The sequence below is a fragment of the Cebus imitator genome, unplaced genomic scaffold (genome assembly GCF_001604975.1).
Source record: "Cebus imitator isolate Cc_AM_T3 unplaced genomic scaffold, Cebus_imitator-1.0 Scaffold69, whole genome shotgun sequence".
NCBI classification, from domain to species: Eukaryota; Metazoa; Chordata; class Mammalia; order Primates; family Cebidae; genus Cebus; species Cebus imitator.
In genome coordinates, this window is record NW_016107384.1 from 2,179,006 (window position 1) to 2,191,717 (window position 12,712).

General features: G+C 48.2%; 1 protein-coding gene across 1 annotated transcript; it reads right to left on the minus strand.

The window, feature by feature from the left end:
• Positions 1–5,087: 5,087 nt before the first annotated feature.
• On the minus strand, positions 5,088–8,955 carry NFKBIA (NFKB inhibitor alpha). The gene is made up of 6 exons (XM_017530823.1): positions 8,007–8,955; positions 7,281–7,389; positions 6,741–6,951; positions 6,351–6,439; positions 5,983–6,243; positions 5,088–5,644 (listed from the first exon to the last, which is right to left on the minus strand). Exons 1-6 carry the CDS (start codon positions 8,219–8,221, stop codon positions 5,597–5,599), a joined length of 933 nt encoding a protein of 310 aa, XP_017386312.1. The 5' UTR covers positions 8,222–8,955; the 3' UTR covers positions 5,088–5,596.
• Positions 8,956–12,712: the final 3,757 nt, after the last annotated feature.

The window sequence follows — 12,712 nt, forward strand, 5'->3', positions numbered from 1 at the left end:
CACAGCAATCCCCTACCACAGGTACAAATCAGCTAATTTTAAAACTGGTTTTCATCCTTCAAGTACATTTCCTTCAGGATTTTGTTCCTTTCTTGGATCCCTGATGATTATGACTTTGGCCTTGTACTGTGTCAGCCATCTCCCTTATTACACTTGGCTGGGTTTTTTTTTTTTTTTTTTTTTTTTTTTTTTTTTTTTTTTTTTATTTTTTTTTTTTTTTTTTTTTTTTTTTTAGTCTCGCTCTGTTGCCCAGGCTGGAGTGCAGTGGCATGATCTCAGCTCACAGCAGCCAACCTCTCCTGGGTTCAAGCGATTCTCCTGCCTCAGCCTCCCGAGTAGCTGGGATTATAGGCATGCACCACCATGCCTAGCTAATTTGTATTTTTAGTAGAAATCGAGTTTCACCATGTTGGTTAGGCTGGTCTCAATCTCCTGACCTCAAGTGATCCGCCCACCTCGGCCTCCCAAGGCATGAGCCAGCACTCCCGGCCTTAATGAATTTTTTTGTAGAGATGGGCTCTCCCTAGAATTGCCCAGGCTGGTCTTAAACTCCTGGGCTGAAATGATCCTCCTGCCTCAGCTTCCCAAGGTGCTGGGATTATAGGCGTAAACCACTGCACCTGGTCACACTTACCTGGATTGATGGCCGGTTTGTGGGCCTTGGCCCTATTTTCACGTCAGTGTTCAGGGTCCAGTCCTACTTTTCAAAGACTCAGATTGGCTGATGCTGGGTCGTCCTTCCTGCCCCCTGTGAAAAGGATGCCTGCCACAGTCACTTGGGGCATGGGCTAAGATAATGTAGTACTGGCAGGTAAATAGCTAACTGGAATATAAGCTCTGGACCCGTCTCTCCCACCCCAATGCTGTGCTCATGGCTGGGCTTTCATCTCACCATGCTTTTCCCTGGGCTTGTCTGTCTCCCTCTCCACCTAAGCAAGGAGCTCTTTGGGGCAGAGGCTGTGTGGCTTGTTCCTCTTTGGCAGGAGGCCTGGAGAATAGTTCTTTTTGATGCAGACGAATGCATAGGACTGAGAGCTGCTCTTCTCTGGGAGGGAAACACAGGTGAGGTCTAGTTTCAGTTTATGTAATGCTCCCTTTCATGGGGAAACAACCTGGAATATTCTTGTCCAGGCACCAGAGGTCGGGGAATGTTTCTTGGGCATGTTTCAGACTGGAGTTCCACAACTCGGACCTTTCTTGCCAAATGAAATTTCAGCTACAGCTACACTTAATGAAAATCTGGCAGAAAGCCAGGGGTAGGAAGTGGGGAGGAAGGAAGGCCCATCTCAGTCTCAACCCTATCCCCGCTAAATCACCTCCAGTAGCAATTGAACTTTCCAGGCAAATCCACCCAAGCTCCCAGCCTTCTGAATTTCCAGGCCCCAGGGGAAAGTCTTCAGATTGCTCAGACTAGTTTGTTCCCTCTTTAAAGAAAAATCCTTACTTTCTGGAAGGACTCGGTACACGTGGCCTCTACAGGAAATTTATCCTGGTGGATGAGGCAGGCAGAAGGAATCAAGGAACCGAATTCAAGGAAGTTGCTGACGCGATGTATTATTTCCCCCTTGTATCACTTCCCTCTTTTCCCAGGCGCTCTTAGTTCCTACCTGTCCCTACACGACCTGTAACTTCTTAGAGGAAATCAAAGTGCATTAAAGAAGGCTCTCCTGCTGGCCTATTTGCTTTGAGAGCTTTTTCTCTTGTTTGCCTAGGAATTTGAAGACTTTCTACAGATTAGAATGTTTCCTTCTAAAATTTTCCTTTAGGTAACTCCAGTCACCTAACCAACAGGCAGGGCAGAAAAGTAATAAATTTAAAACAAAAAGAAAAGCAGGGAGGGCAGGGTGTGGTGGCTCATACCTGTAATCCCAGCAGTGTGGGAGGCCAATGCGGGCAGATGACCTGAGGTTCAGGAGTTTGAGACCAGCCTGGCCAACACAGTGAAACCCTGTCTCTACTAAAAATATAAAAATTAGCCAGGTGTGGTGGTGTGCACCTATAATCCCAGCTACGTAGGAAGCTGATGCAGGACAATCACTTGAACCCAGGAGACAGAGGTTGCAATAAACTGAGATTGCACCACTGCACTTCAGCCTGGGCAAGAGAATGTGACCCTATCTCCAAGAAAGAAAAAGAAAAGGAGATGAGAAATGGGGAGAAGAACCAGAGAATAAGGAAGAACCGCTGCAGCCTTTAGTGCTTAACTGAGCCCAGCTACCTCGAGATTTATGCAGATGACAGAACCTTTAATGAGGTTTGGGATCTAGAAAGAAAAAAAGCTGAGGTGGAGAAAGGTGGGAGTCTGGGCCCAGGTGGGTGAGAAGGAGCCCTCTCCTGCTGTGACCATGGAGGGTGATGCCCCTATGCAAGAACTGGCCACTAAGGAGATTGGGGATGGGGAGATGGCACATTTTGTCCTGTTTCTCCAACCTAACACAAAACTAGAGACTGTGTTTGGGTGAATTGGCACAAATTTAACCCCTTTTCAGAGGAAAGAAGAGTCATGTTTGAGAAAGAAGCACTAAGGGCATCATTCCAAAACTGGGGAGCCAAGTTTCCAACCATTGTTCCTTTGAGGATGAGGATGGGGATATTGCCCCCACTCCCACCTTACCTCTGCCACTTAGCTGGGAGCTGAACCTAACTGACCTAATTCCTGTGGCTGGTCATTTAACATCTGCGTTGAGGTGCTTGGGGATGGACAAGGAATTTGAATGAAGAACCTGGGCTTTGACAGCAAATAAGACTGCTAGAGGGACTGCCAGTGCAGGGTTCCAGATGGACTGACACTACAGAAATGGGGCAGGGCCAGGTGTGGTGGCTCAAGCCTGTAATTCCAGCACTTTGGGAGGCCGAGGTGGGTGGATCACCTGAGGCAAGGAGTTCGAGACCAACCTGGCCAACATAGTGAAACCCCCGTCCCTACTAAAAATACAAAAATTAGCTGGATGTGGTGGTAGGCACCTGTAATCCCAGCTACTTGGGAAGCTGAGGCAGGGAGAATCACTTGAACCCGGAAGGTGAGAGTGGCAGTGAGCTGAGATCATGCCATTGCACTCCAGCCTAGGCAACAGAAAAAGGTAAAAAAAAAAAAAAAAAAGGCCAGGTGTGGTGGCTCATGCCTGTAATCCCAGCACTTTGGGAGGCCGAGGTGGGCAGATCACGAAGTCAGGAGTTTGAGACCAGCCTGGCCAACATGGTGAAACTCCATCTCTACTAACATGACAAAAATTAGCTGGGTGTGGTGGTGGGTGCCTGTAATCCCAGCTACTCAGCATATTCTTCTTGGCCAAAATAATTTCCTAAAGTGGAAGTTAGGGTCCTGGAACAGTTTAAATCAAGGGGATGACAATGACAACAGAGAGCTCTCCAACCACAGGCCAGCTATCAAGGGATTACAGGCACCTTGATTGTTTCATCAAGGTTCAATCAAGATAGAGCATTGATTGAGCCTGGGAGGCAGAGGTTACAGTGAGCCAAGATCGCGCCTCTGCACTCCAGCCTGGGTAACAGAGCAAGACTCCATCTCAGGTAAAAAAAAAATTGGGGCAGAACTGGCTTTAACCAATCTGTAGTAATGCTCCTTATATGTGGAAGACCACTAAATATTGCCTCCTTTTTGGTCCAAGAAGGTGACCATATTCTTTTGACCTTGACATCGTTTGTGGATCAGGAAAGGGATAATGTAATTTTTTCTTATGTATAAGTCAAGGACATGAATTGCATTTATATACTACTCTGCATTTTCTAGAATGCATAACTTCACTTTTTCCTCTTTTTAAAATATTTTGGCTGGGTGTGGTGGCTCAGGCCTGTAATCCCAGCGCTTTGGGAGGCCACAGTGGGTGGATCTCTTGAGCCCAGGAGTTCCAGACCAGCCTGGGTAACATAGGGAAAGCCTGTCTTTACAAATAAAAAAAAATTAGTCAGGCATGGTTGTACAAGTTTGCAGTTCCAGGTACTCAGGAGGCTGAGCTGGGAGGATCACTTGGGCCCAGGAGTTTGAGGCTGCAGTGAGCTGTGATTGCACCATTGCACCCCAGCCTGGGCAACAGAGTGAGACCCCATCTAAAAAAGTTTTTTTAAATAAAAATGTTTACAGGGTCCAAATGCAGATTTCTTATTGTATAGTGGTACAGTCTGTGCTTTTCATGTATCCATCTTTATTCTTCTTTCTAGCCAGGCAAGAGAGGCATTTTAGGGATGAAAACCTCAAGATAGAGCATCTAAGCCAAGTTTCACATTACTGATTTCTTGTGATATTTGCTTCTGTAGAATCATTCAGTGCAATCAGTAGACTGAACTGACAAGACCCTTCAAGGCTTTGTTACCACATTTCTACTACAGCCAATAACAAAACACAGATTTAGAGATGGACTGCTCTTAAAAGATGTTTAACCACCCAATCTTAAAAGATTGGTAGGTAGGTCACCTTCCTCTCCTGCAAGGTGACCCTGGACAGGACATTCTCTGGACTTGTTTCTCCTGGCATGACATACAGGATGTTGTGTAACAGCTTGTTTTTCTTTAGCACTACATGCCTCCGCTCTGCTATGCATTTTACGTGGATTGTCTTGTGTAATTTTCACAATAGCCCAGCTAATAAATGAGAAAACTAAGCCTCAGAGCAGAGCATCTGCTAACAAATGTCAGTGCAGTCTGATTTCTGAGCCTATGTCCTTAGGAACTTCCTGTACTATAAGTGAGATCTTTCCCAGCTCTATATAATATGAATTCAGCATATTCTTCTTGGCCAAAATAATTTCCTGAAGTGGAAGTTAGGGTCCTGGAACAGTTTAAATCAAGGGGATGACAGAATGACAACAGAGAGCTCTCCAACCACAGGCCAAGAGGCACACTTCCACCCCTAGCCTGAAACTGGCATTTCCTATAATCTTGCAACAGCCTCCCTCCCACACGCCGTGCCCAGGCTGCCTGCAAAGCTTTGCTGGAGGTTGGGTGTCAGGTATGAGAAGCTGCTGGCAGTTCCCTGCTCCCCTACAATGATCTACCTTCACCTCTGCCAGAGGATGGAACCACTCAGAACAGGAGGCCCATGGCAGCTCAAAAAAATTGATCAGAATAACTCATTTGTAAAAATCTGTTTAATAAATATACATAATAAAAGTACCAAAATAATTACCAACAATACACTATGTACACCATTTACAGGAGGGTAACACAAACCTTGACAGGTAGCAACTTTTAACCCCACACCACTGAAAGGTTTAACACTCCTGGCTGTTACATGTCACAGGATACTACTGGGGTCAGTCACTCAAAGCACAATAAATATTATAAAATGTGGTCTTTCCATGAAATTTTTGATAACATTCTCCAAAAATCCCACAAAGGTGAAGTTTAAAAGAAGTTTTCTTGGAGTTTCAATGATCTTTCTTGTCCCCTACAAAAAGTTCACAGAAGTAACAAAATGAGGGCTGATCCCACCACAGTAAAATGTTTTGGGCCAGGCAGTGTGCAGTATGGATATAAGTATACCCTTTAAAATTTTTTCTTCTTTTTTTCTTTTTTTAGAAAAATAAAACTCTCTTTTTGTACAAATATACAAGTCCATGTTGTTTCAGACCCTTTTCGCTCATAATGTCAGACGCTGGCCTGCAAACACACAGTCATCATAGGGGAGCTGAAAACAAGGGGAAAAAAAGAACATTAAACTTCCGGAGCTTTGCCAAACTATTGGAATGGGGAAGCTGCTACTGAAATAACACTTGGACTCCATTCTCCCAAATATAATGAACTGTACAGGCTGAGGGAGTTGGCCTTTAATGCTTCTCTTTAAAAAAAGAGTAAGCTATTTAAAAAAAAAAAGGCACATTCTTGGGATACTGGTTATACACAGAAATTTGAGAGATTCATTACGTGGACATTCTTCTGATGAAGAGCAGCTCTAGGGGCCTGGGAGGGTGAAGGGAATGGCTCCCCTCATTAATTTCGCAGAATACTGAAGCAGTTCAGACTCACCTCATCCTCCGTGAATTCTGACTCTGTGTCATAGCTCTCCTCATCCTCACTCTCTGGCAGCATCTGAAGGTTTTCTAGTGTCAGCTGGCCCAGCTGCTGCTGTATCCGGGTGCTTGGGCGGCCCCAGGTAAGCTGGTAAGGGGAGTAGCCCTGGTAGGTAACTCTGTTGACATCAGCCCCACACTTCAGCAGAAGCGACACTAGGTCAGGATTCTGCAGGTCCACTGCGAGGTGAAGGGCAGTCCGGCCATTACAGGGCTCCTGAAACCAAAAGGAATTTGAGATGCTTATGGCTGCATTTGGAATTTCTGCTTGCAACATGAGCACAAGTAGCTTGACTCAGTACATGGGAAGCAGGAAGCACTCACCTGAGCATTGACATCAGCACCCAAGGACACTAAAAGCTCCACGATGCCCAGGTAGCCATGGATAGAAGCTAAGTGCAGACACGTGTGGCCTGGAAGAACAAAAGGAAAAAAGTATAACCATTTGTTTCAACCCTCACTCCTAAAGCAGCACCTTTCACCTATTATTTTATGGGACAAACAGTCATGTCTTCTGAATTTTAAGAACCCACACTCTGGGTTCTGAAGGGACTTTATAAAGGTAACCAATAGGAATACTGCACACATCTTTTCTCAACCTTTCACAGGTTGGGAGTTTAAGCTCTTTCCTGGGCTCCTTAGTTGGCCCACCTGCCCCTTCTCCATGTCACCTGTCCTCTGAGGGGGTGGGGCAGGGCAGGGAGGCAGACATACCATTGTAGTTGGTAGCCTTCAGGATGGAGTGGAGGTGTGGGGTGGTGCAGGCCTGAGTCAGGACTCCCACGCTGGCCAGGCAGCCCTGCTCACAGGCAAGGTGTAGGGGGGTATTTCCTCGAAAGTCTCGGAGCTCAGGATCACAGCCAGCTCCCAGAAGTGCCTCAGCAATTTCTGGCTGGTTGGTGATCACAGCCAAGTGGAGTGGAGTCTACCAATGCAAGAGAGACCAGAGAGAGTAAGCCATGGATTAAACCCACACCCCGAGTTCCCCGATCCCCAAAGTCTCCTGGTTGGGTGCTGCTCCTCCCAGGCAGGAGGGTGGGGAGGGCTGGCAAATAGCAGAGGCTCCAGGTGGGTCATAAAGACCTCACCAAATCCATAGAATTTCCTTCCCTCTCTAGGATGTGGGCTGATGTGAAGTAAACGGTGAGGGTGAATAATGCCCAGTGGCCCTTAATTCAGAAAGGATCTGGGGTGACTCTGCTACATCGGCTCTGTCCCAGGGTCAGAGAGAGCCCGGGCCAGGCAAGCACGCACCTGCTGCAGGTTGTTCTGGAAGTTGAGGAAGGCCACGTCTCCCTTCACCTGTCGGATCACTTCCATGGTCAGTGCCTTTTCTTCATGGATGATGGCCAAGTGCAGGAACCTGTGGGGAAGATGGAAAAACCCCCAGGGGTGGTGAGTGCACCGCTTGGGGCCCAGGGAGGCGCGGGCTGCGGGGGATTGCGCAAGGCCGGGGTTTCTGGAGGCCGAGGCCGCGGTGTTTTCCGCGAGGTTATTATGAGCTGAGTGTTCCTGGCAGGCGCCCAGGGACTTTCCGCCCCCCTCCCCCCGGCCTCGGCGGGCGCCGGCCAGACCGCCCCGCCCTCCCGCCGGCTCGGAACGCCCTGTACTTCCCCTCCCGGCTGCAAGGCGCCCGCCAGCGGCCAGAAACTCCCGCCCCGCCTTATGCAACCGGGGACTTCGCGTCCCCGCCGCCGCCCCGCCCCCAGCCTAGAGGACGGGTCTGGGGGGAGGGGGGCGTGTGGCGACGCTGCGGTCCACCAGGGCCGAGCCGCTGCCCCTCCGAGTCGGGCCGGTGCCCCGCGCTGCCCTGCAGCCCTGCAGCGTTCGGCGAGGTGCAGGAGCCCCGGGGCGCCGCGGCGCTAGCCCGGCTGCAGCGCTTGTCCCCGGGCTCGGGCTGCAGGCCCAGCACCCCCCAACCCCCGCCCGCGCGCGTCCGGTCCTCCCGATGACCCGTGTCCCGGGGCCTGCGCCACTTACGAGTCCCCGTCCTCGGTGAGCTGCTGCTTCCAGGGCTCGGCGCCGTGCGGCGCCTCCTGCGGCTCTAGGCGGATCTCCCGCAGCTCCTTGACCATCTGCTCGTACTCCTCGTCCTTCATAGAGTCCAGGCCACTGTCGTGGCGGTCGTCCAGCAGCCGTTCCTTCTTCAGCCCATCGCGGGGGCCCTCCATGGCCCACTCGGCTGCCTGGAACATGGCTCGGGCGAGCTGGGGGTGCTGCGGGTGCGCTGGGCCGCGGGCTGCGCGCTGCTTCCTCGCTGGAGCGCTGGCGGACGGGACGGCGGCGCCGGCTGCTGTGGGCTCCGCAGCGCCGCCCCAGCGCCCTTATAAACGCTGGCTGGGGATTTCTCTGGGGCGGGGTCTGGCGCGGGGAATTTCCAAGCCAGTCAGACCAGAAAAGAGAACTGGCTTCGTCCTCTGCTAGGGGGAAAAAGAAGTCTAAACCCTGAGCTGGGGTTCATCGGAGAAACTCCCTGCGATGAGGCACTGGGGTCACGGACAGGGAACTTTTTGATGAGCGCCGAGTGGCTGGAAAGTCCTTCCTACCAGGCCCTCTGCCCCCGGTACTTCCCTGCAGCCTGCACCCTGTAATCCTGTCCCTCTGCAAGTTAACCATTTTTCCCTGGGGTTTCCCACGATCGCTTTGAATTGGGGTCGTCGGCTGCTGAGATCCCAAGGACGCCGACTTAATGGGCAGTCCTTCTTTGGGGTTTGCCAACCTGCCGGTCCTTTCCGTTTTTTGATCTTTTGAAAACGCAAGAATGGAAATGATGGCTGGGTGTAGGGATTTGCTTTCCCCAGACTTCTCTCTAAGGGGAAGGACGCACTGTGATTAGAAGGCCAATGTGTTTCTACCAATACCAGGCTCTTTGAAGCACAGGGACATTTAGCTTCGCCACCCCCACCCCTACGCACCCCGCCAGGTAGAAGTTGTGAAAGCTTTGGAGTGAAAACCTAAATCCTTGGAGAATTCTCAAATAACTTCCTAGGGAAGAACAGCCCTGTTGACTGGGGGAGGGACGAACTCTCCATGTGCGGGGAAACTGCTGAATAGGACCAGGATTTTTTTCCCCCTAAGTAAAGCGAGGTGCTAATCTTTGTAGTAGTGGTTGTGGATACCTTGCAATAACAAAATAGCTATTGTGTTCACGAGTAGCGATTTCGTTCATGCGCTCTGACCTACATTGTGCTGCTGCAAAGAATGGATCCTGAGCCTACTTCTGCGTGCAAACTGAGCAATTTTCCAGGAGCACTTGGAGAAGGAGACTGAAGAATGAGTTTAGTTAGTGCCTTAACCGCGATTAGACCTTAAGGACCACTAAGAAAGTAGTTGCCAGGCATCCTGCAGGAGGCTGAAGGCAGCCCCATCCTGCCCGCCCCTCCTTGCTCCGTTGTCCCGGGGGACGGTAGCAGTTGGACTCAGTTATGCCACCCGGGTTGAAAGGGGTTTGGGCTCACTGTGCTCTGGTTTTACCTGCAGAAATAGAATTTACGCTCTCCACCCCATCTCCACCTCCAAGTCTGCAAGCCATGGACTGAATTCTACTTGATACAGTTGGTATAGGCAAAATAAAGCAAACTTCAGTCAGAGCTCTTCAGGATTAGTCCCAGGAGGCCTCTATAGTTCTGCAGAGATTTCTGGTGATTATTGCAGTCATCTTTACCTTGACTGGCCATGTACTAACCAACCCTTCCCCTCTTTTCAAATCTCCACCCTTCCCCCAATATTAGAATGTAAGAAATCTGACTCAACAGAGATAGACCAAGTATGAAGGGGAAAAAATTAAAATCAGATAGAACCTCCAGGGTAGTAATGATCACATGTTACAATGAAAACTTCCCAGGGATAGACACCATTGTCTCTGTAGGCTTATCATATACAAATATACAATGATTGCGGCAAGGTGAAACGTGACTGCAATCGGAGCATCTCAATTCTGGGTTCTGTCTTAACTGCACATTAGTTGGAGAGATCAGTTAACTTTTTTGTGGTATACTTACTTGTATAATAAGATTAGATTTGAATGCTTCTTAAGGTCTTTTCTAGCTTAAAAGTCCTATTACTTGGGTATAAATTTTTGAAAGAACTCCAGCACTTTATGTATCACATTGTTAGTTCTCAGAAGTAATCCTGTGAGATAGATATTGTTCCTACTTTCCTAAAAAGAAACTGAAATGCATAGAAATTTACCCAGGAACCCCTTGGCAGTATATTAATCATTTGGCCAAAGCAGTCTTAGGATTAACACTTCTGAAAACACACTGTGAAAATCAGACTGACTACCCTATAATTTGGAATATACTCAAAACTATTTTCTACTCCAACTGTTAGGGAAAATAAAGGGTGAATGTCCCCCAACCCCCATCTGGGGATATTCATTTCTTTTAAATATGTACAGAAACATCAAACTCTAAATGTCCCACTTATAGAGGATACATCAGAAGAAGATATTTGGCTGCAGGTATAAAAATGGTTATAAAAAATATAAATAAATAAATAAATAAATAAATAAATAAAAATAAGGTTTTTTTGGTACCACCTTCTATGGTTTTATATTTCTGGTAGCCTTCAGGATTTGGTGGTCTTTATTCCTGATTGTTTCGTGTGACACCTAGTGGTAAAAGTAAGGCATTCCTTGATTTGTCACAGTGCCTTCTGAAAAAATTGGGAGGTACTGAGCCTTGATGAGTTGTCCCTACAGTGGAGATTTCCAAGGAGGTATCTTTTGTTTTCCTGCAACTTTGGGAAATAGTTTTGAATAATCTGATCCAACAGGTTTTCTCCCCATCATCTATAGCGCTATATGGTTTAAGTCAACAAACATTACAATATCGGTAAAAAAGAATATACACTTGGAAATTAGAACCATGAGCAGATTGGGCAGAAGACAATGAAAGGGTCTGATTTTGATTTGGAAAGACCTTTATATCCCGGAATGGTGGCTCACTCCTGCAATTTCAGCACTTTGGGAGGCTGAGGCGGGAGGATTGCTTGCCACCCAGGAGTTGGAGACCAGTCCGGGCAACAAAGTGAAACTCTGTCGCTACAAAAAACACAATTAGCAGAGTGTGGTGGCAGGTGCCTGTAGTCCCAGCTACTTGGGAGGCAGAAGTGGGAGAATTACTTGAGCCTGGGAGGTGGAATTTGTAGTAAGTTGTGATGGCACCACTGCACTCCAGCTTGAGCAACAGACTGAGAACCTGTCTCAAAAAAAAAAAAAAAAAAAAAAAAAGACCTTTAAGCTATATATCTTTTCCCATAGAAAAACAAGGCTGGTGTGGTGCCTCATACCTGTAATCCCAGCACTTTGGGAGGCCAAGGTGGGCAGATCACTTGAGGTCAGGAGTTCAGCACTGATTTTCTCAGATTTTTCTTCTCCTCGTTGTCAAACATTTTAGCTATCCATAACCATTTAAAAAAAGCGTTAAAACATTAGCCTGGGTGCAGTGGCTCACGCCTGTAATCCCAGCACTTTGGAAGGTTGAGGTGGGTGGCTCATGAGGTCAGTAGTTCAAGACCAGCCTGGCCAACACAGTGAAACCCCGTCTCTAATAAAGATACAAAAATTTAGCCAGGCGTGGTGGTGCATGCCTGTAATCCCAGCTACTAGGGAGGCAGGAGAATTACTTGAACCCAGGAGGCAGAGATTGCAGTGAGCCAAGATCACACCATTGCACTTCAGCCTGGGCGACAGGGCGAGACTCTGTCTCAAAAAACAAGTTAAAAAAATGTAGACAACTAATTTTTTTTAATGGTTAGAGCTAATTTTTAATATCATTTGGCCTTTTTAATGCATAAGGCAAAATAATAAGTTGTACTTCAAAGCTGCTTTGTATTTTGGCTCAGGATGCGGCCAGAGGAAAGGACAGGATGGCCAGTGATGCTCCAGGAGCACCACCAGGGGAGAAGGAGCATCACCAGGGCCCAGTTTGGCTGCAGCCTCTTCAGGCACTCCTCCTTCATGGAACATACACAGTATGGACAAAATGTATTGCCTGAAGTGCTGGTGGTCTGGCAGCATGCAGAGGGTCTACAGATCCAGGCAGGTGGTGCAACATCCTCAGGTTTTCTTGATATCATGAGCAGGGTGGCAGTGCCAACTGGCCTGGCCAATTAAAACAATTGTTTTGGCCCCAGCAAATTCAACTCTGGAATCAGGTTAGCCATTGCTCAGTACAGCTAGGCTGGAAGAGAGATGAGCCATGACAGAATTCCTGAAGAGCAAGCAAGGCAGGTGCACTCCCAACTGGCAGCCCCACTGTGAAATTCTCAACTTATATTCTGCTTTTGGTCTCAGGCTGTCTTCTTTCCTGCTATAGTGGTAGCAACTGTCTGCATAGTCTTCAGAACATGGAGTCCCCAAGCTACGTATCTTTTCCCATCGAAAAACAAGACTGGGTGTAGTGCCTCCTGCCTGTAATCCCAGCACTTTGGAAAGCCAAGGTGGGCGGATCACCTGAGGTCAGGAGTTTGAGACCAGCCTGGCCAACATGGTGAAACCCCGTCTCTACTCAAAATACAAAAATTAGCTGATGCAGTGGTACGCATCTGTAATCCCACCTACTTGAGAGGCTGAGGCAGGAGAATCACCTGAACCCAGGAAGTAGAGGTTGCAGTGAGCCGAGATTGTGCCATTGCCCTCCAGCCTGGGCAGCAGAGAGACTCCGTCTCAAAAACAAACAACA